This window comes from Scomber scombrus, chromosome 15 (assembly GCF_963691925.1).
Source record: "Scomber scombrus chromosome 15, fScoSco1.1, whole genome shotgun sequence".
NCBI lineage: Eukaryota > Metazoa > Chordata > Actinopteri > Scombriformes > Scombridae > Scomber > Scomber scombrus.
The window spans coordinates 8842884-8863585 of NC_084984.1; the positions used below are offsets into that span (position 1 = coordinate 8842884).

At 39.0% G+C, this 20702-nt stretch overlaps 1 protein-coding gene across 3 annotated transcripts in view; it reads right to left on the reverse strand.

The window, feature by feature from the left end:
• The window catches only part of dab2ipb (DAB2 interacting protein b), a 99411-nt gene that overhangs the window by 62251 nt on the left and 16458 nt on the right, over positions 1 to 20702 (reverse strand). For all 3 annotated transcript variants that reach the window (XM_062434444.1, XM_062434445.1, XM_062434443.1), the window contains exon 3: positions 13709 to 13827. In XM_062434444.1, the coding sequence (XP_062290428.1) occupies positions 13709 to 13827 (119 nt within the window). The remainder of the gene's footprint in view (positions 1 to 13708; positions 13828 to 20702) is intronic.

The following is a 20702-nucleotide window of genomic DNA, read 5'->3' on the forward strand; positions in this document are numbered from 1 at the left end:
CAGGAGAGCATTTAGCTGCTGAAGGAAGCTGCAGAGCTACAAGGAGAGTGAATGTTAGAATTAGATCTGTTGGGTGGCCAGAAACACGACTTTAAATCGATGCTAATGTCGTTCTGTATTTGATGGATGTCTATTTAGGCAATTGTTAGGCAACTTCATAAGGTGGCAACATTTAAATATTGTGTCTACAGCTTGTTGCACTTGTCCAAAGTAGTCAATAAGGTGTGCAGTACTGTAAAGTGGAACATATTGTTGAAAAGTGACATGCTCAAAACTCTGTAACACTGTATTGTTAATTGTAATTAAATGTAATTAAATTGAAAAACATGCTCAGTAGAAAGGGCACAAATGCATTCTGAGAGCAGGGAGCTATTTGAAAGGGTTTTGTAAAAGCACAATGAAAAGCCAAACGTCTGACCCAGAAGCAATCCGGCTCACAATGACAGCACTCAGATAGCATTGCCTTTTAAAAGGCATACTGAGATCGGTCTGGTGCCATGTCATCTCTCCTTTACTGCAGTGTTTGTGCCTGTATTTATAATTCACCATGTACAGAGCATTCATTTTAGTATTATTTATTTAATTATGGTTATTTTGTAAATGTTAATGTGAGCGACATGAGATAATACTGTAAAACTGCCTGTTTGTAATTGTAAAATTGTGACTTTCGAGGCAAGCCATGCAGTCACATGCTGACAGGACGAGCTATGAGCAGGCAGAGAGGTAAACAGGCAGCTCGGCACCTTGGTGCTTAAATGTTTGTTTCTAACTAGGTCAGACTGCACCAGTGGAGCTGTGCTGCTGTTACGCCACATACACTGCCAGCCTCTCTTTTAATTGAGTTTAATTCCGTTGAGTCATATGAGGTAAATATTACAGCAATAGTTTTGACCGAGCAACAAAAAGTCACGTATAACGCCAACGGTGCCCATTATTAATTGTTAGTTGAATGCGAAAATATCTACTATACTAAACTATATGTTCATATTAATGCTTTGAGCCATTTAAAACTTAAAATACAATAAATAAAATAAGGCTGAAAGATTTAAGTGATAAAATATATAGAATAATAATAGAGTACATACATGTTACAGAACCAATAGACCAGACATTCCCTGAATATCCCTGCCTGTACTTTCCTAATAATGATAGGGGTCACACTGTCCGTCCTTTAATACAGACACACCCACACACACCCACACGCACCCACACACACCACGACAGTCTGACCTTGATGAGGCGCCGTCTGGAGGCACGGTGAGCGGTGGATAATGAAAGACACCAGAAGACCATCGAGCTTCATCACTGCTGAATCAAAGTTTCAAGTGCTCTATCACACCAAGGTTTCATCTTTATTACAATTTATATAAAATGTCTACATAAAATAAAACTAACATAAGTAAAAAAAAAAGAGTAAAAAACAAAACGATCTAATCACAACACAGTGGCGAGACAAGAGTTTTATGGCTTGAAGGTTTCCATTGATGCAGCACTGCAAACACAGACAGAAAGGCCATTCCAAAAGAATGACCAATTGTTTTTTGTGCATTGTGGTGATAGATAAGTAACTGCAGTCTTGTGAACAAAGATTGTGCACTGACTTGCATGAGGTGATGGAGTCTGACATGTAGTCAAGTGATTCCTTTATCTCCTTTAGCCGGTTTGAGCACACGTTTACTCAGAACAGTCAGAGTGTTTAGAAAGACTAGCCTCTCTGTAATAAGCATCACGCTGTTTTTTGTTGCTGCAAAGTGAGCTAGCTGTGACTTGGATCAGTCCGTGCAAACTCAGACGGACCGGTCCAAATTTAGATGGAAAACGCTAGTTTGCCTGTGATGTGCAATTGAGTAATCCAAGTCGCTGCTGGCTTGCATCCGCAGAAACAGAAGTGAGGGTGACTCATCAGTCTGCTGAAATTTGAAAAGAGGTTTTGCAAATCATCTGAACTGACAAGATAGGCAGATGGTAACTGATAAAAATCTTCCTTCCCTTAAGTGCTGTAACTCCAGTAAATGATGATGTGCACATCTCAACTTACTATTACTCTTAATATAACCTGTTACCATATCAGTATTATTCTAGGTGATATTCTCTTCCCTCAGAAAGGAAGACAAACAAAACATATCTTAAAGCCTCACATGTCCATCTTCACACTGAATCATTATTTTGTGCTCAATAAAAAACAAAATACCAAAAAAAAAAAACACAAAATAAAACAAACTACTATTCTCTAAATCCTTCCATCAACTATTTATAATGATGGTGATTTGAATGATGGAACTGATTATTCGGCATTTTTACTTCTTGTCAGTCAGTTGGTATCAAATGCAGAGAAATGCACACTATGTCTGATGCAAATATGGTAGAGGGGCCTGAATTTTGCAATATATGGGCATTTATTAGTCTAAGGCAGGATAAAAACATAGACATCACACACACATGCGCCACAAAAATGAATGAGGGACGCTGAGTAATAAAGTGGCAGAGAGGCCTGTTAGTGAAGTGAAAGTGGTGAAAAAGCATCTTGAGTCATTGCTATGGTAATTTAGTGGGTCTGTAAGAGTCACTGAGTACTATCTGGACTGTCAGAGCCACTGAACTCTTTTATGTGTGTGTGTTGTTCTTTTCAAGATATATAATTCATTTGGATCACCCACCAAAATTGATTTGCCAATAAATAAATTATTTTTTCTTTTATTTGTGCAAACATTATTTCTATCTTTCAAAGCTAGCTGGAAATGCAGGTTAAACTGGGCGGCTGGCCATTTACCATTTAAACTGCCAGCCTGCAAAAAATTACTTATAGATACGTTTCTGCCATCTAGCGTAGTAAGTATGACCTGAGGAAGTAACGTAGATGACGTCAATATAAGGCGACCTGATGAGACAATGTTTGCCTTGTTGGGAGGATGTGGGTCTATTGGGATGCAGACCACTGTTCGCTTCCAGTTTCCAACCGTGAGTTGGGACATTAAATAATGTTACCATGGTGACAGAGGTATAAATCATCTTTCAAGTGATAATTCTAACTAAAACCATGATCATAACCAAGTCATGTTTGTGCCTAAACTTAACCAGACCTTAACCACAGCGTTGTCACACCATAAACCACAATTTAATTTGAGCATTTTTAACAGTGAATTGGAAAGGATTTGGAAAGTCAGCGTGCATTAGTACGGCCACTAGATGGCGTAAATATAACTATAGGTTGTTTTTGCCGGGCTGAATTTTACACCTGCATTGTCATTTCTTTTAAAGAGGATGTGTTAGAAACTACAAACTAATTGAAAAGTCTGATGTGCCATCACACTGTACAGACTAGAAAAATGACTCCCCTAATTGGATCTTAGCCTTTGAATGCAATTGGGTTCTGCCGCCAAATCTCAAGCGATTAATAAATCAGTGCTTTCCATCAGCACATGACCCACCCCAATAAATCATCAACCTGTTGAAAACATTGGTGTTTCTGACTCTTTAATTCTTTCACCATACACTTCATCTCTACTCCTTCAGTTTTCAGAATGAAATTATATATTCTTTAAATTCAGACAGAGATAATGATGCTTCAAGAAGGCTACATACTTTCTATCTGTGCATGATAAATAACTAAAAAGCTTGCGACTGGAGTAAATTAAAGAGAGGCATGAATGAGTAAATGAGTGTTTGCATGCGTACTGAGCAGTCCTCTAAAGGGATGCGCAGCGGGCTGCTTTGATGGGGTCCTCAGTATTCTTGTCACGCCCAAGGCCCTATCCATTACAGCTCATTACCCGGGGAGAGAATGAAAGAGAGGAGACCCTTGGCCATACTCGCCCCGGCTCACAGAAAGCCCAGCAGGGTTAAACATCAACTGAGTCACCAAAAACCACCAGCTGGGCAGGTGTCAACAACACTAGGATATCTGCAGGTATGATTCTGCTGCAAATCATGCAGACAGTAAAATGATCAGAGTAGCAATATACAGCAAAGCTTCCTAGATTACATTTGAAAGCAACATCTAACATCAGACTCAGGTGTTACAATGTAAATCTTACATATTCTGTTTATTTACTATAGGGATGAAGGATGCACATTTTTCCTTTAAATAACAAGCAAAATGTTTACTAACTGTGCTGAGCTGAGAAGTGGAATCAAGGCCATGTGCAATATAATTGCACATTAGCATAATATCATGGAACCTTCCATTGGAAAGCTTTCTTCTAGCCATTGGAAGGACTGTGCAGCTGTTGAATCTGAAAGGATCAGTGGATATTTGGCAGGTTCATCACTTAATTTGTTCAGTGTACAAACAATACTTTAATTCAGTATATAATCAACTTAATGAGCTTCTCGTGTGCTACCGGCCCCCCCTCAGCTGCAGTAGATGTTCACTTACAGACGCTAAATTCAAATTTTGAGATAGAGTCAGCTCATTCAGTAAATTCTCTGAAGTCTTAATTTGAAACCTATTCATTTGAAGACATTTTAATCTTAAAATATTTAAGAGAAAAACAGATTTACTCAAATGCTTTAACACTATCCACTTTTATTAAACTTGTATTGATGCTTTTTGTTTGTGAGAGTGTTTGAATAACCAACATATGCAGTGAATAAAACAAGTCTCATTCAAAAGACTGACTTTATCTTAGTTAATGTACTTTAGCTACTTTGGGGACTCTGTGTACCGGAAGGTCTAACCTTGGATATCAGTTTAGAAAATGTTTTTCTGTTTGACAGAAACCCACAGAGGTGCTACAACGTCAAAACTGAATAGCCACCTTCATCCTTGAAGCAAGGGAAGAGCACTCTGTTTATAAAGGCAGCAGAAATCAACCTTTTCACAACATGCACCCCTGCTTAAGCACATAAACAACACCACATTGCTCTTGAATTAATAAAATCCTCATTATAATCTCAAGTAGAAATAGATAATGCAGTGAAGCTTTGCTTTCGTAATCACCACCAAATTAGAGGCATTAAGTTCTGAGATGCTATTGATGGGTTCATTCAATCCATTCTAGTCTGTGTGCGATACACCTTAATAATACACAGTGGTAGAAGATGTCTGCTCAAACAGCTCATTATTATGGAGTCAAAGGAGTGACATACACATGTGGAAATAGAAATAAATCAAAGAATAGATAAATGTGGGAATATAGACAGATACTTTTTGAGGATGGAGGAAGATGTCATGGAGAGACTTGGTCAAATATCTGTGCTGATACAGACATTGATCAGGTTTTGTGGTACAGTCTTGAAGAATGCACACTGCACGGTGCAAGTCTGCATGTGCATGTCCGCATTGCGTATACTTCCTGTTGTTCTTACTAAAAAGTTCCCACCAAAGCACCAAATAAATGACATTATGTAAAAATAAATAACTAAAATATATATACAGATAAAAATAGATAAAAAAGTAATGTATATGCAAAAATAAGCATGCATTTAAAAAAAAAAAGTAATATATACAGAAATAAATTAACAAATAAGTGTGAAAATGTATGAAAGTACTTATAATTATTTCATATTTTGTTATTTGTCATTATATTTCCCCATCTATTTATCATTTTATTTAGTTTAATTTTGTGTTTTTCTGTCATCTTCAACTTATATAACTCAGATAGATAATACTTTATAAAGAAACAATGAAGAAACAATCTTCTGAAGCAGTGACATTTATTTCTCTTTATATTCCACATTTATTTTCTTATTCTTTTACATTTATTTTTAATGGCACTACATACATTATTACCCTAAAAGCTCTGCTCCATCTACACCAAATCATGCTGATGCATTGCAAATGATGTGGCAAGAAGGGGAATGATGCCAAAGAGAGAGAGAGAGAGAAACATGCGCTCTCCCTCTGCTTAATTATAATGCTGCAATGAACATAATGAAAGCACTGCTGTTGTTTTTCTTCAGATTGGCGAAAAATCTGTAACTGGGCATTCGATTATTGTCCCTAGTTAATCACTTCTCTAGACAGAGTGCAGGCCCATATAACGTGAAAGGACATTTGAGAAGTTCATGCAGTGTGGAAATGAATGAATGAATGAGTGGATGAATAACTTAACCACAATGATAATTTCACATCATTTATTGATGTATTAGGGAAATTATCGAAAAATCTGCAGATTATTTTCAGGAATAATCGATTATTCATTTTGTCTATGAAATGTGAAAAAAATACATTCAGAATTTTTAATAGGCCACTAACCCTAACCCAATTTAATGTCAGATATGATAAAAATAAAGAGCAAATTGTCACATATGAGAAGCTGAAATGATAAATATTTGGCATTTCTGCTTGAAAAATGACTGAAAAGATGACTCCATTTTCTTATACAATTGATTTTCTGTCAATTAATTAACTAATCGTTGCAGGCAGCTCTAAAAGAGAAGGTGTGTCTGTGTGTGACTGTGATGTTGTAGGGGCTTGAGTGCACACGTGATCAACAAGCATGTAATCTTTAGCAACAGGGTAGTGGGATTGAATTGATGGAATGACTCGGGGGGGAAAAAAGGAAAATTAAATGGTGGCAAAGAAGATATTTTGGCCCCCCAAATGAGAATAAGAAGATAACAAGGTTTAGAGTAAGCAAATGATGACAAATGTGGTCTAGAGCCGAGGTGAGGAGAATACTGTTGGTGCAGTGGCATGAAATGAAGTAAAAGAGGGCAGAGAGAGGTGAGAAGAGGATCTAGGGATAAATGTGTGAGTGCTGGATTGGGTTTAATGTAGCAGAAATCCACCAGTGAACTGCAGCTCCAAACAACAGCTCCAAACCTACAGTAACTATGACTATCAGAGAAGCAGAAAAAGAGAAATTTGAGGAGGGAATCGACGATGTGGAGAAGGATCTAAGAGACAAATACGAGCAAAGCTAAAATGGGCAGGAGATAGAAAGCGAGAGGAAAGAGTACGAATGGCTTATAATATAAAGGGCTAATCGACGCTGGGGGCTGGGAGAGCGAAGAAATGAATGTAGGCAAGTAAGTGAGTGAGATGGTGGAGGCTGATAGGGAGAAGAAAAAGGGAAGAAGGGAGGGAGGGAGCGATATAAAAGGTTGGATATTACAGCTGGACCACCTGGGGAATGTTTACAGGATTTAATAACTCTAAATGTCATCACTTTATTGGATTTATGGATGGATGTCTCACACTCTCTCACTATTTTCTTTCCATCTCTGTCACACGCACATGAACAAATACACTTCAACACCCCCATCTGCAACAATTACCACAGTACCCAATGGTCGTTCTTTATGTAAAGATGACGGGGGTGGGGGGTGGGGGGGTGTCTGTATCAACGGCTCTGAAATCCTGTTGCAGGCAGCCATTCAGAGTTACAAGGTAGAGCGTCTTACAACATGCTGATACCACCTCTTCACTACTTTACTGGATATAGTCGGTTAAATTGTCAATCCACAGCAATATAAACTGAGTATTTGTAATAGATGTACAACTCTTAAATCCACAGTATTAAACAAAATGGCAAGACCCTTATTAGCATCTGTGTAAATATGCAATACACCTTCAAATACACCCGCTACTACTACTATCGTGACTCAAGGGGATTTGTTTGAACTGCTAGCCTTTGCTATTGTCATCATAACTAAAAGAGGAATGGTTCCAGGGTCATTGCTACCACTGAGGACACAGAAAGCATGTCTTCTATTGTGTTTGTGGAAATGTGGGTGTTTAATTACACACAAATTGCACATGGTGTGTCTATCTTTAAATGTGACAGCAGTGTGTAAACTATAATATGTATTTCGGGGAAGCTGACATTGTTCTGCAGAGTGATGTACTATAAATGAAATGAATAATGTTGATTCGGTGCGATGACTGAGTGACCAAAAAAGTTTGTTTTTTTACTGATCTTAAACTGGGTGAAGTTTATGATACTACACCGCCACACTTCGATGGTGATGGCATGAATAGCATGCATGACAGTATTTTCATTAAAGTGAATTAGTGATGAATAGCCTTCTTGCATGCATCCATAATGGTCTAATTTTTTGCATAAATCATGATAATGGAAATGCAGAAAAATAGAAATGCACAGCAAAAATAGCATATTGTCAGTATTTTAGAGACAACCCCAACATTTCACCATTTGTGTTTTTAGGTGAGCTCATGTCTTATTTAGGGGAGTCAATCCCCCTGGCTCCCCTGTAGTTCGCACCCTGCGTGACAGTAATCAAGAGTAGTTTTATTCTGAAAGTGTAGGTCATGTAGGAGAGATAAGATTTACAAAAATAAAACTATACAGTTGAATGACTAAATACAATGTGAAAATAATGTAGAATACTACTGCCCTGAACGTTTTTAATTTATGTCTTTGTCTTGTCTTAATTGTAGATTGATATGTTTTATTGTGTCCACTCATTTTCTACATGGCTTTTCTTGTTTAGGAGCCTCTCCCAACATGCTCTTGGCTCTCCTAAACAGGACATTAAGCATTGACAAATAGCATTGATACACACTGACAGAATAAAAAACTGACAAAAACATGAGTGCCCTTGGAGAGCAGGATGTGTATAACATCAGGGTTATATGTGATGCTAACATATTTCATTAAAGCATATGGTTCAACAAACTGTCTGAGACAAGCAAGGCAGAGAAAAGAAATGAGGAGAGAAGTGATAGATCAGTTCAGCCATTTTATCCATCTGCTAACATTTAGAGCTGAAGTCTGTAAGTGATGGCAAAAAAAATAAAAAAGGCTTTCCTGCTGTGTTACAGCAGCAGTTTTTCCATAAAATTAGTCTATGAGTCATTGGTGCCCACAGTGCTGACAACTTTAGTTACCTAAATACACATGCACACACACACACACACCCACTGCCACACACACACCCACTGCCACACACACACCCACTGCCACACACACACCCACTGCCACACACACACACACACACACACACACACACACACACACACACACACACACACACACACACACACACACAGATATGCATACAATTACAGAAACAGAATCAAAAACACAATCAGTCAGTTCTATCCAACTGCTGCTGAGGCCACTAAAGTCTCACAACACAAGCATTCCCATTATATAACAAGAGGCTGGATAGACAGGAAGATGCTATCGGCAGCAATGATGTCAAAAATGATTTGGGTGCACTCAGGGAAGCTGCATGTATTTATTTTCATAGAGGGCGAGATTTTGGAGGTGTGGCAGGATGTTATGAGGCTGGCAGGAGCACAACATCGTCAATGTCAGTCAAGAGCCAGTGAGCACACACACACACACACACACACACACACTAAAGTACAACTATCTTGTGCACTGAATAAGACAAACAATACAGAAATGACCCTGAATTACAATGGCCGGTGACATCTGGCATGATGCAGCTGGAGGTGCAGACAGAGGAGAGAGTGGGAGACAGGGATGAAGGGAAACACAGAACTGGATTTTTTTTTTCTTTTTTCTTTTAAAAATAAGTTGTATTAGATCTGCCTGGGTGATGATTTTCCTGGTGAGTTGAGCTTTCTTATAAGCAAATACAATTTTACTTTGCATTCAGTGTTTCTCCACAAAACACATCATGTATATCCTTCAGGTCTAACAGAGGTAGTCAGTGCATTAATCCTGTTGTTTACATCAGTGTTGACTAGCTAGCATTCTTCCTCACTGCATTTATTGGCACATTGCACCTTTTTGCATGCTACAGCCACCAACAGTCGAACAGTGGGGTAGGAGGTAACCATCAACAGGAAATGTTCATCCAAAAGTAGTACCTTTCTGTCAGTAAAAGTATTCATTTTCATCTGTCAAATTCTGGAAAAATATGACATGATCAACCCCACCGTATACCATCCTGTCTTTCCAAAGCTCTCTGCTCCACACTTTCAAACCACTATGATATTCATCAGTGTATCTAGGCAAGGTTGCTGTAGATCAGATGAGGGAGCAGCAGCTAGAAAGGGTCGGGTCATCTCTGATAAAAGCATAAGCTGTAGAGAAGATTAGAGCAGCAGAGAGCAACAAGAGTACAGTGCATCATGAGGTCATAACAGTCCACCGCCCGGAGAAACTGAGTATGAATCATACTTTAACATACATACAATATTTTAAGGTCACAAGCACATAATAGTATAAATAAAGGCCTAGTGACCAAGTTACAGGTGCAGATTAGGTCAGGAGTTTGTTATTTATGAGGTAACTATTGATGGGTGGGGATTGATAGGAGGACTGTGAGTATGAACGACATGAGGAGGATAATACCCAGGCTCAAACATGTACAATCATTACATTTTCTCTCAGTGTTTGTTTGGCAAGTTTAGACTTCTTGAAACTCACTTCAATGTCTGTTATTAGCCGAGCAACTGATAGTTTATAATGACTGTAACTTAACATTATGAATTGTCACTTATAGTACTTTTTCTTTTGTTAAAGTGCATCAAGTCAATGTATGGTCATACTCAACAACTGGAGAAAGTATATCCTTTTTGCAGATAACACAATTATTAATGATTTATTGTAATCTATACCTATAATTAGAGGCTGTTACGCCACAAACTACAAATAACAAAACATTGACTCACACTTACTTCCATGTAACTGCTGCCTCATTTCTGCAGAATTGTCTGTTTATCAGTAGCTCCTAAACACTGAGGCTTCTAGGCCCTGATAATTACCTTGATTGCCACAATGAAAGTCGAAGTGGAAATTGTACACCCTGTCATGATGCCTATCTCCAGGTAGTACATCTGAAAACCCCAGGAAACAGCAATTTGATTATATTTTAAAGACGCATTCAATACATAAATAGATAGTGTACTTGCGCAAAATAACCCCATAATTAGCTTGTGTGTGTTGGTTTGTGCACCCACAGATTGCTGTGTTTCTGCCTTTCTAAAGATAGAAGTGTTCAGTGAGTGTCCAACCTATGATTAACACAGATGAATATTTCATATTAGGAGTCCAGCTGCTCCTCATCTGCAGGTCTCTCTCCTGAGACTGCCTCAGGCTACAAGGCCTAACAATGTCATCACAGCTAGCCAACACACTGACAGTGCGTGTGTGTGTGTTCACGTGATGCTGTGCCTCTGCTCTCTGTCTCCAGATTATTATGATACAAACACAGGCAAATGGAATAGGAGAATAAGAATGATGTAAGTGTGGCAATCAACCTAATATGCAGTAAATAACATGAAATATATACATGACTCTCTTATCATGTAACGTACAATAGTGGTCAGCGTTTGTGATGTACACTGAATACTAAATCTTCTCTGCATGCACATTTCTCTCCCTCTACTCTGCATCGCTCGTTTGTCTGATCATCTCTCTTCTCTCTTCTGCCAGTTCCCATGCCTGTCTTCTTCTGCAGTGTTTTCTGCCCTGTGGGGAGGCTGCTCCCAGGCTGACAGGGAGTGTCACCAACTCCTCTCACAGCGCATTACTCTCTCATTCTGCATCTTTTTCATGCTTTCACACTCTTTTTCACACATACACAAAAGCACACACACACACACGTGCTATAATACACATCCCCTTACCCACATAACATCCTAAAAGAGTGAAGGCACTGGAGGGGCATTTCTCTCTTCTTCTACAATCTGGGGATATATGTATGCAGACCTACAATTATATAGGAGTCAATGTGTGCATTTCCAAGTGAGGTGTGTGTGGTTTGTGTGTTCCTGTGTTATACCAGGTGAGATAAGACACCTCCTGGACATTCCAATTTCCTGTCCGATATTTGCCTTCTTCACCGAGCGCTTTATCAGCGGGAAACACATAAATGCTGATAGGTTAGGAAACGTTACTACTGTTTGAAAAATAGAGAAAAGGAGGGGGGCCGACGACGATGAAATTGGAGAGTGATGAGTTTGAAATGGATAGAAGGAACCGGGGCTGGAAAGATAGACGTTATAAAAAAATAAAATAAAAACGTGTAGAAGTGGGAAAGAGAATGAGAAAAGACATTGGGACAAAGAGGAGGAGGTATGAGCTCATTTTGTCCGACTGCACCAGGGGAACAGTTCACCGTGTTCCACACTGAACAATTGGTAGCATTCCCTTGTGATAGTCTGACAGTGATGTTAATGCCTCATTAAAAGTACGGAGAGAGAGGGCAACTCAGCTCCGACTTTTGAAACCAAAAGCCGTGGAACATCTCTTCAAACGCAGCCCCTCCATTAATTAAACCTCACAGATGGACACCTTGGCTTTTTTCCAGGGACAAAGATATGCTGGGAATGATAGCTATTACTTGCGCTTGCATGGAAAGACAAGACTATCAAAACTCCAGAGTGAACAGGCAGTGCGATTACAGGTCAACATAGCCTGGTCTTGAATCCTAATTGACATCGTTGGGTTGGGGCAGCTATTTGCCAAGAGGCTGAACTCCAGAGGAAATTAGACGAAGTTAGCAAAAAACTGGCAATTATCACAGCCTGAGGCAAGACACCACCTCCTGGGTAGGGTTATACAACATACTGTATATACTGTATAGTTTAGACTCTGATGCAAGAGATGGCAAAGATTGATAGAAGGGTATGTGCCCTAACAATAACATTAAAATCAATATGCAGTACATCACAATATATTCTAGGTCACGATTTCTGTTAAGCTTCAAGTTTTTCTAAGCTTGAGATTCAGCACCTGAGAATTAGATGTGTACTACATACAGCAAGTCTATTTAAAAAAAATAAAATTAATATTAATCCCACTGTGTGAAATGTTTACTGCCAGGGTGCTTACATCTTCGGGTATTGTGTTTGTCATATGTGACTGTGCCTGCTGTCACCATGTGTTAGGCATTTAAAAAAAAAAAAAAAAGCATTAGCATGTGTGATGTGTCTATTAATAAAGGAAAAGCAGATAGTAAAGTAATGTTTTGTTGTGGAGGTGTTTATTTGACAGCCTTACTACTCGTTCCTAGGGATGGGTCTAACTGCTGATGTTTGAGACTGCGTGCTTGCACTCTACATTATGATTTATTAGGCGGTGATACCTCAGATGATAAATGTTTCTGTTTCCAGTCTTTGTTGGCACAGATTTTCAGCGTAGTTAATATTATACATCCCCTACCTGTTTTGTGTCAGACTTTAGCCTGGACCTGTTTGACTGTCTTATCCATGAGTCAAACAAGGCTTCGAGTAGCCAAGGTATCACCACACTGGACTTCTTTATGTTTTAGGGTGTTCTGACTGTTTACGTGTCCCTGTGCTAAAAGTGGGTTGTTTCTTCTGACAGCTTCTGATGCTAAAACAATAGCATGTGATGTGTTTTAGTTAACTAAACGGACCTCGCTGTGTCTATTTCGAGATGTCCGTTTATGAATGATGTGATTGGTTGTGAGTACATGGTCACGCAATATAACTTAGAAAGATTTGGGACAAAACTGTTCATATATTGCCAAGTCCTAATGGTAACACAAAGCAAAATAAATCATATTTTACCACTTGAGTTGAACACCATGACTCGGCTAAGAAGCCCGCTGTGCCATGACACCACAGAGGACGGGGCATTCAGCATGTATTACAACGGGAAAAAGAGAAAGAGCTGCACATATTAAAAGTGACAGATTGGAGAGTCAGGATTCGGTGGTTTTCAAAATACACTGACAACACAACACAAAAATGTCAACATTGACCTGAATAACCAGCCATCAGGCAAAAAAAGGCACCAGGACAAACCCAGCACATTCAAACATACACCAGCAACACCGCGACGAACAAACACCTTACCTGTCATTGTCGACGCTCCTGAAGCCAGGCAGGATGTGTCTGAAGCTGGAGTTGCGGTCGAGTTTGGGTTGACTCTTGGTGCGTTTTATGGAGCCCTTCAGCCGTCGACTTAGAAAGCCCTGAGGGAAAGAAACACAGTCAATAAAACAGTGTCCCTGCTAGTTTGTGAGGGAAGTCCCCGAGATGTCAATCATTATTCTCAATTTGGCAGCAGGAAAAGAACATATCAATACCGACATTTACACTCAACGTCCTAAATTCAGCGAGGCCGGGTGTCGTGAATAGTTTAAGGGTAATAAATGAATATAGATCTACATATCAGAGTCAGAGTGATGTTCACAGTCAGAAAAGTCGGGACAAGGTCAAACACATTACCTGAATTCAAAGTAGCATAAAATACCAACACATTCACTGGCAAAACCTTGACAAAAAGAACACTCTCAAAAGAAGACAGATGTAATAAGCTGGTAGGTAATACTTCTAGCAAAATTACAGTTTCCCCAAATATGCTAATATACATATGCTAATTCAACAGATACACCCCTTTATTAGTTCTTCATTCTTCTCTTTGTCTGAGTCTGTGTGTTTACTTCTTCTAACATCTGCAATCACACTCCCCAAGCACCTCACCGTCTCCATAGCAACTGTTGGCAGGCATTAAGAGCGAGAGAATATGAAAAAAAATGAGATGCCGTGCAGAAATGGCAGGATGTTGCAAGTTTTTGGACACAAAAACCCAATCTTTTTTTTTCCAGCTTCTTTTTTTTATACATTTCACTGCAGGGAAGAAGATCAAGAAGGAGAATAAGAAGAAAACGAGATGGGGTAAAAAAAAAAAAAAGGACTGTGAATAAGAAGGCATATAGGTGAGTTGATGGAGCAACTTAGGAGGGCAGCACGAAGAAGACAGAACTTAACAAGTAGAAAGTTCTACATCAGGTAGTGTTCAGGCTCAGGTGTAGCTTTTTATTACAAACAAACAACACAGTGGTGAATTCATAGGCTGAATAATAGACTGAGCACACATGTAACCTTAGAGACATACCTACAGTGCTTTAACCTCACATCATTCTTACATATGCACATTTTTGACAAGACGGCGAGAAGTAACACAGTGAAAAGACTTTCCTCCCTCCTCCCCTGTCTGCCCATTAACACACCTGTATAATTACCACCTACAGTGTGAATAGGTCGCCCCAGGCAACAATGGAATACAGATAATTAGTGAGGGACTTTCAAAACAGCCTGCTAGCTGATCACAGAGGAGTCGCTGTAATCTGATGAACACCACCTGTCATTAGGGAAGCACTCTGGACTAGGAACTATGGTCTGTGTCCGAAATTACCCGCTATTTACTATAGAGTGCGCTATATATTTATATGAGTGCCCTAAATCTGATGTATCCAGTGTACAGAGGGTAATTATAAAGGGAGTAGTGAATGAGTAAACGATTTCAGACACAGTCAAAAACTAATGTCGGTCTACTTAAGCTCACACCATTCGTGGGAGTGTCTCATGTTCCATTATTGCGTGCTTATGTGACCAAAAACAATCACTATGTGCCAATTCAAAGTTTTTAGTCTGTAATGTGCTCAAACTGCAAAAATGACTAAATTAAAACTCTTAACAGTCAGTACTGACAATACAAATTGCTTAAATTATAAGTGTACTGTGTGTGTGTGTGTGTGTGTGTGTGTGTGTGTGTGTGTGTGTGTGTATATAATATTATACCACAATGCAATGCTCAAAGGAACAAAAAAAAAAAGACTGAAAGATGCTAAAAATAAAAACAAATTACAGATTGGTGGTGAGACAGCTTGGGGAAGATCTTGGAAGTTCAGTTTACTTGTCATGAGGAGAACTACTCAGCCTGTGAAAACAGTTATGTAATTATGCTGCTCCGGAGAGAGAGCTGTCTAAAGTCAAAGTAAAGTCAAAATACCGCATACTCAGTTTGAACTGGGAGACAATACATTTATAATAGAGTCTGTATTACAAACTGGGGTATGGGCACTTACCATGCAGGGGAAATTTAATGAAAGATGCCATTGTGCTTCATTATGGGAAATGAAGGATATGGCATATTTGCAGGTTGACCTATACTCGGAGCAGAAAGTCAGGATGTCATGGCCTTTGCTGCTTTGATTTTGACTTTTTTTTGTTTTTTTAATATATATTTCTCCTGGTAACCTCCAAACTTTGTTGAGGTCCAACTTTAAATTGCTTTAGTCCCCCTTTAAATCTTTGCCTACTCTTGTGAAGTTGGCAGAGGCATTCCAACATCACAGTTTGATTGATGTCTGCTGGCATCAGTACTGTATAATTTCCTGTTAGTACACTGAGGTCTTGCAAAAAAAAAATGTGTATGCTCTCTAAAATTTGGACACGGATAATATCTGTGGATGAGCTGCAACTGCAGATTTTTGATGGTTGTGGTTAAAATCTAAATTTCTATTGTCAATTAGAGACTTAAACATAACATAACAAATGAACCATATAATTTTTCATCATGATCATGCAATGAGATCAACAATAGCTATTTTCTGCATATTCAATAATGACCAGGGTTTTTTGTCAGTAACTCTTAATTTAGCAAAATCTGACATGTTATATGCAAGCCTGCAGATAAGCGGGTAGCATATGGCTTACTATTGCTAACTGCCACCACTGACCTCTGTTAAGGTGTTATTAGCTAAATGAACATGGCTGAGTCACCGCTGACGGTATGAGCGAGACACCTGCGGTTCTAGCCAAGGTTGCTTCCAGGAATCTAATTCTAACTCTGTTTCTTAAGCATTAGACTGTATAAATACATCATTCACTCCATACGTGTGTGTAAGTGTGTGGGCATGTGGTTAGATTAGCATGGGCATCATTCTAAAATAATGACAAAAAATGAGTCAGACTCTGTGCAGCAGGAATATCGTTTCCGTTGGCTGTATTTAGCATCATCCTCAAATCAGCTCTGTCAACAACACAACAAAAGGATCTAAGGAGAGGCAAAAGATTCAGACCTTTTGATGGCAAAGATGTCAGTGCAGTAGAAAATCAATAACATCCACACATGCACGCACTGACACACACCTTTTCTCATTTCCGCATATCATGATTCACAATCCTCTCCATAGTAATTCCATGCCTCTTCCCTGTAGCCCCTTGGAGAGTGTGTGTGTGTGTGTGTGTGTGTGTGTGTGTGTGTGTGTGTGTGTGTGTGTGTGTGTGTGTGTGTGTGCCTGCTGCTGTTGGCATATTCACAACTAACAAATTAAAATGCTTCTCTTTTTCCATCCACAGGAATAAGTCAGTGAATAGAAACCCGTCCCTGTAGGCGAGGTGGATTGATTAGTGGCTGCATGTTCTGTTTTTACTTCTCTCCTTCCACTGATGGATGGACTCTGAAGAATGGAGGAAGAATGAGAGGAGCAGGGGTAGTAAAAGTAGAACCTATTATTTCTTCAATTATATTGTATTCCTTGCTCTCCTTTTCACTGTGGACTACCATGTGACATTAAAAAACACTGCTCTCTAATTCAATCAGCCAGTCAAAGCTTCTGCAGAGCTATTGGACAGGGTAAAGGTCAGCAGATATGAATGGCCTATTTTCCCACTTACAATCAGTCAGTAAGGATGACTGATGCTTATATTAACACCAAACCCCATGGGAAGCAAGATGAGCTTGAGGCGCTGCAAAATGTTAGCATTTAATTCGCCTTCAGCACCTGCTCTTACGAAATGACTGAAGAGAGCAGGATGAAGAAGGAAAAAAATGGAGGCAGAGAAAAAAAGAAGGAGACATATAAGAGAGGACAGAAATGGAGGTGAGACCAGTCAAACAATTGAGAAAATTATAGTGAGTGTCTGCCAGAGAAGAATGAGCTTTAGGAGCACAATAATTGGGAGGGGAAAAAAGGGGGGGAGTACAATGTGGAGGTGGTAGAGCATGAGTTGATAGAAAAAGCAATAAAATGAAACTAAATGAGGGGGAAAGTGAGGAGAAAAGTACAGCAAATGAGTGACAAGGTCGCCGACGGATCACGGCTCAGCAGGGCACAGCACCGGCTGCAGAAGGAATCAGAGAGAAGCGAGGACAAAATATGGTGAAATACAGTAGAATGAGATTTGTCTGTGCTTCCTATATCCTTGTCTTAGCAAATATGTCCATATAATAATCATTTATTTCAAAACCCACGTTACAGAGTGCTTCAAAGAGGGCAACAAATTAAAACAGGCGGATCATAAAATCATCGGATTTAAAAAGAAACAGATAAAACCAAATCGAGTGTGAGATTAAACAAGAGAAAAGATGTGGAAAAGGAAATAAAAGACAGTTCAAAGAAAATAAAAAATAAAATAAAATCAGGACGTGTTGTAAGAAAATATTCAAAAGACTCAGACACCCATATGACACCAATCATAACATACAAAAGGAAGCAATGGCTGACATTGTTTGCATAAACTAAACACACTCATGTACAAAGCTTGACCTCCTCCCATTGTGTCTAGCTGTATGTGATTGTTAAGAAATGTGTAAATTGACCTATGAGAATACAATACAATTTCCCAGCATGCTCGGATGAATAATCCCTATAAATCTCAGTGTAGTGAGTTTGAATGAATGAAAAAAAAAAGAATAAATACAGGATGTAAACAATGTTGAGATCCCCTCCATTAATTAATTTCGGACATCACAATACTGTCTTCACTATTGCTCTAATGTCTGGCCCTTAATAGTACATTTAATTTGGTGAGCACCTACTCATACACAGAAACATGATAAGGCTATAACAGTCAGTGCAGCATAACAGGGGGCATTACAGTGTCACGTGTAAGCGTGAATTTCAATGAGCTCTTTAATTATTCCACATTTCTACAGCTGACAGCTAATTAGTGGAAGAGGGGGACGGAATAATCTGATTCAACATGCATCCTCGAAGGAGAGGAGAGGCTGGTATTCACCAAACCTCCAGTCCTACATCATTGTGCTTGCTCCGAAGGGAATTTGACGGGTTGTGGAAAGAATGTGTTTGCCCTATTTACTATGTTACCGTGTTTACATTGCAAATGTGTGTTCGCTTACTCTGCGCATGCCTGTGTATGTGTGTGTATGAGAGACAGGCAGCATAACAGGCATGCATACTTGATTATAATCTCAGCCTGCCCAAGCCCATTAAGTCAGCACTAAGAGGACAGCTCAATTTTATCAGTGTGCTTTTTTTATAGTGTACTTTTTTTCATGAAATTAAAGCAAATGCTTGCAACAAGTTAATTCTATTCCCTTGGCTTGGCAATTCCAGGCTTCCCTAATGGGGGCTGATAGAATCAGTGCCTGGACAATCAGCAGGGTGTTCCCTGTTTTAACATCAACCTCTTTTGTCCTCCTCTAGTACAACCAGATGAAAACAAGAGACATACCTGTCCAATTAGACCCCCTGCTATTATCTGGGAGGAGAGGAGAGGAAGGGAGAAAGGAGTCGTGGAGATATTGGATAAGATGCTAAATCACATTTGAGAATCAATCCTGCCAGCTAGCGCAATCAGCAGGATGTGGAACGTGACAGACTTAGATAAGGTTTGTTTGTCTGCTCTTTAAACAAGCACAGAATGAGACAAACTACCAACGTGTAACTTTTACATTTAATGTATGCAATCCTCTAGTATTTCTGAACTGTGCTGTGGAAGATTAGCTTTGGACATATTTTAGTTTCCCTGCATGACTACTGATGAAAAATTGATTTTGAAAAATAATGGAGGATGTACTTCTGCATGTGCTTCTGCATTAGCATCTGGATGTGTGTGTGTGTGTATGTGTGTGTGTGTGTGTGTGTGTGTGTGTGTGTGTGTGTGTGTGTGTGTGTGTGTGTGTGTTTGTGTGCGTGTGTGAATGTGGCATTTGAGTGTGAAGTGTGAGGATTTTTTTGTGTGCCTTTTAATTTCTTTAAACACCTAAGCCTCAGGCATTTTGTTAATCAGACAAGACACCTGGTAGTAAAACTGACCGTTTCTGATCTAGTAGGGGGACAGCAAAGATATTAGACGAGACACGAAATTGGGTTCACGAGATCAAGACAAGATTTTAACACTATTTTTTAGAAAACTTCAATGAGGAAATATATGAGTGTTCTTTTATTTGAAATTCACAAAATGCAAATTAATGCAGGTGCATTTTGAAATGTTTCAACTAATCATCTTGTAATGAATGTCACTTCAGTTCTATTTTCTAAGTATGAATTATCATACGCAGTATGCAATATGCAAGCACTGTTAAAGGTTTCCCCATATAGATTGATATTTTATAGATAGATAATTTTGGTATTTGTGGAAATAACAACCATGAATACCAAAATTATATACAATCACAAAGACCAAAAAGTTCATTATAAAGAATATAAACAATTCTGGTATATAAATATAAATGAAATAAAGAATCAAATTATCATAACAACATAACAACAATAACATATTGCTAATAAGAAACACATGAATAAAAATGAATTGCACACATCCTATAGCACACACATACACAAGTAGAATAACGTATACATTTTGTTATAATTTGGTAGTGTGACTCATTTTACTTGCATCATTAGGCTTCCATAGCTGCTCATCCTACTTCAGGCTTTCATTGTAGAGACCTAAGGTCAACCTACCGCTGTTCCTCTCTCCCCATCTCCTACTTCTAACTTCTCAGGAGGTAGAAGCTGCTAGTTCACAAACTAGAATGAGGGAGCCCACTGCAACAAGGTTAATGATCCACACGTGACATTATAAAAAGAAGACACAATGTGCAAATGAGCGATAGAAAACCAATCGCCTTTTTTTTTCCCCCTGAGACAACATTCACCTCAACGAGAAATATCGCCGGCACGAGATCTCGTCACACCCTTAGTTATCAGTATTTCTATGTTGGTTTCTGTACTTTATTATTTTATGACTTTGTTACTTTGTTACTTTATTACTTTCTTGCCCTCTCTTATTCAAATGTCCACTGGGAGTT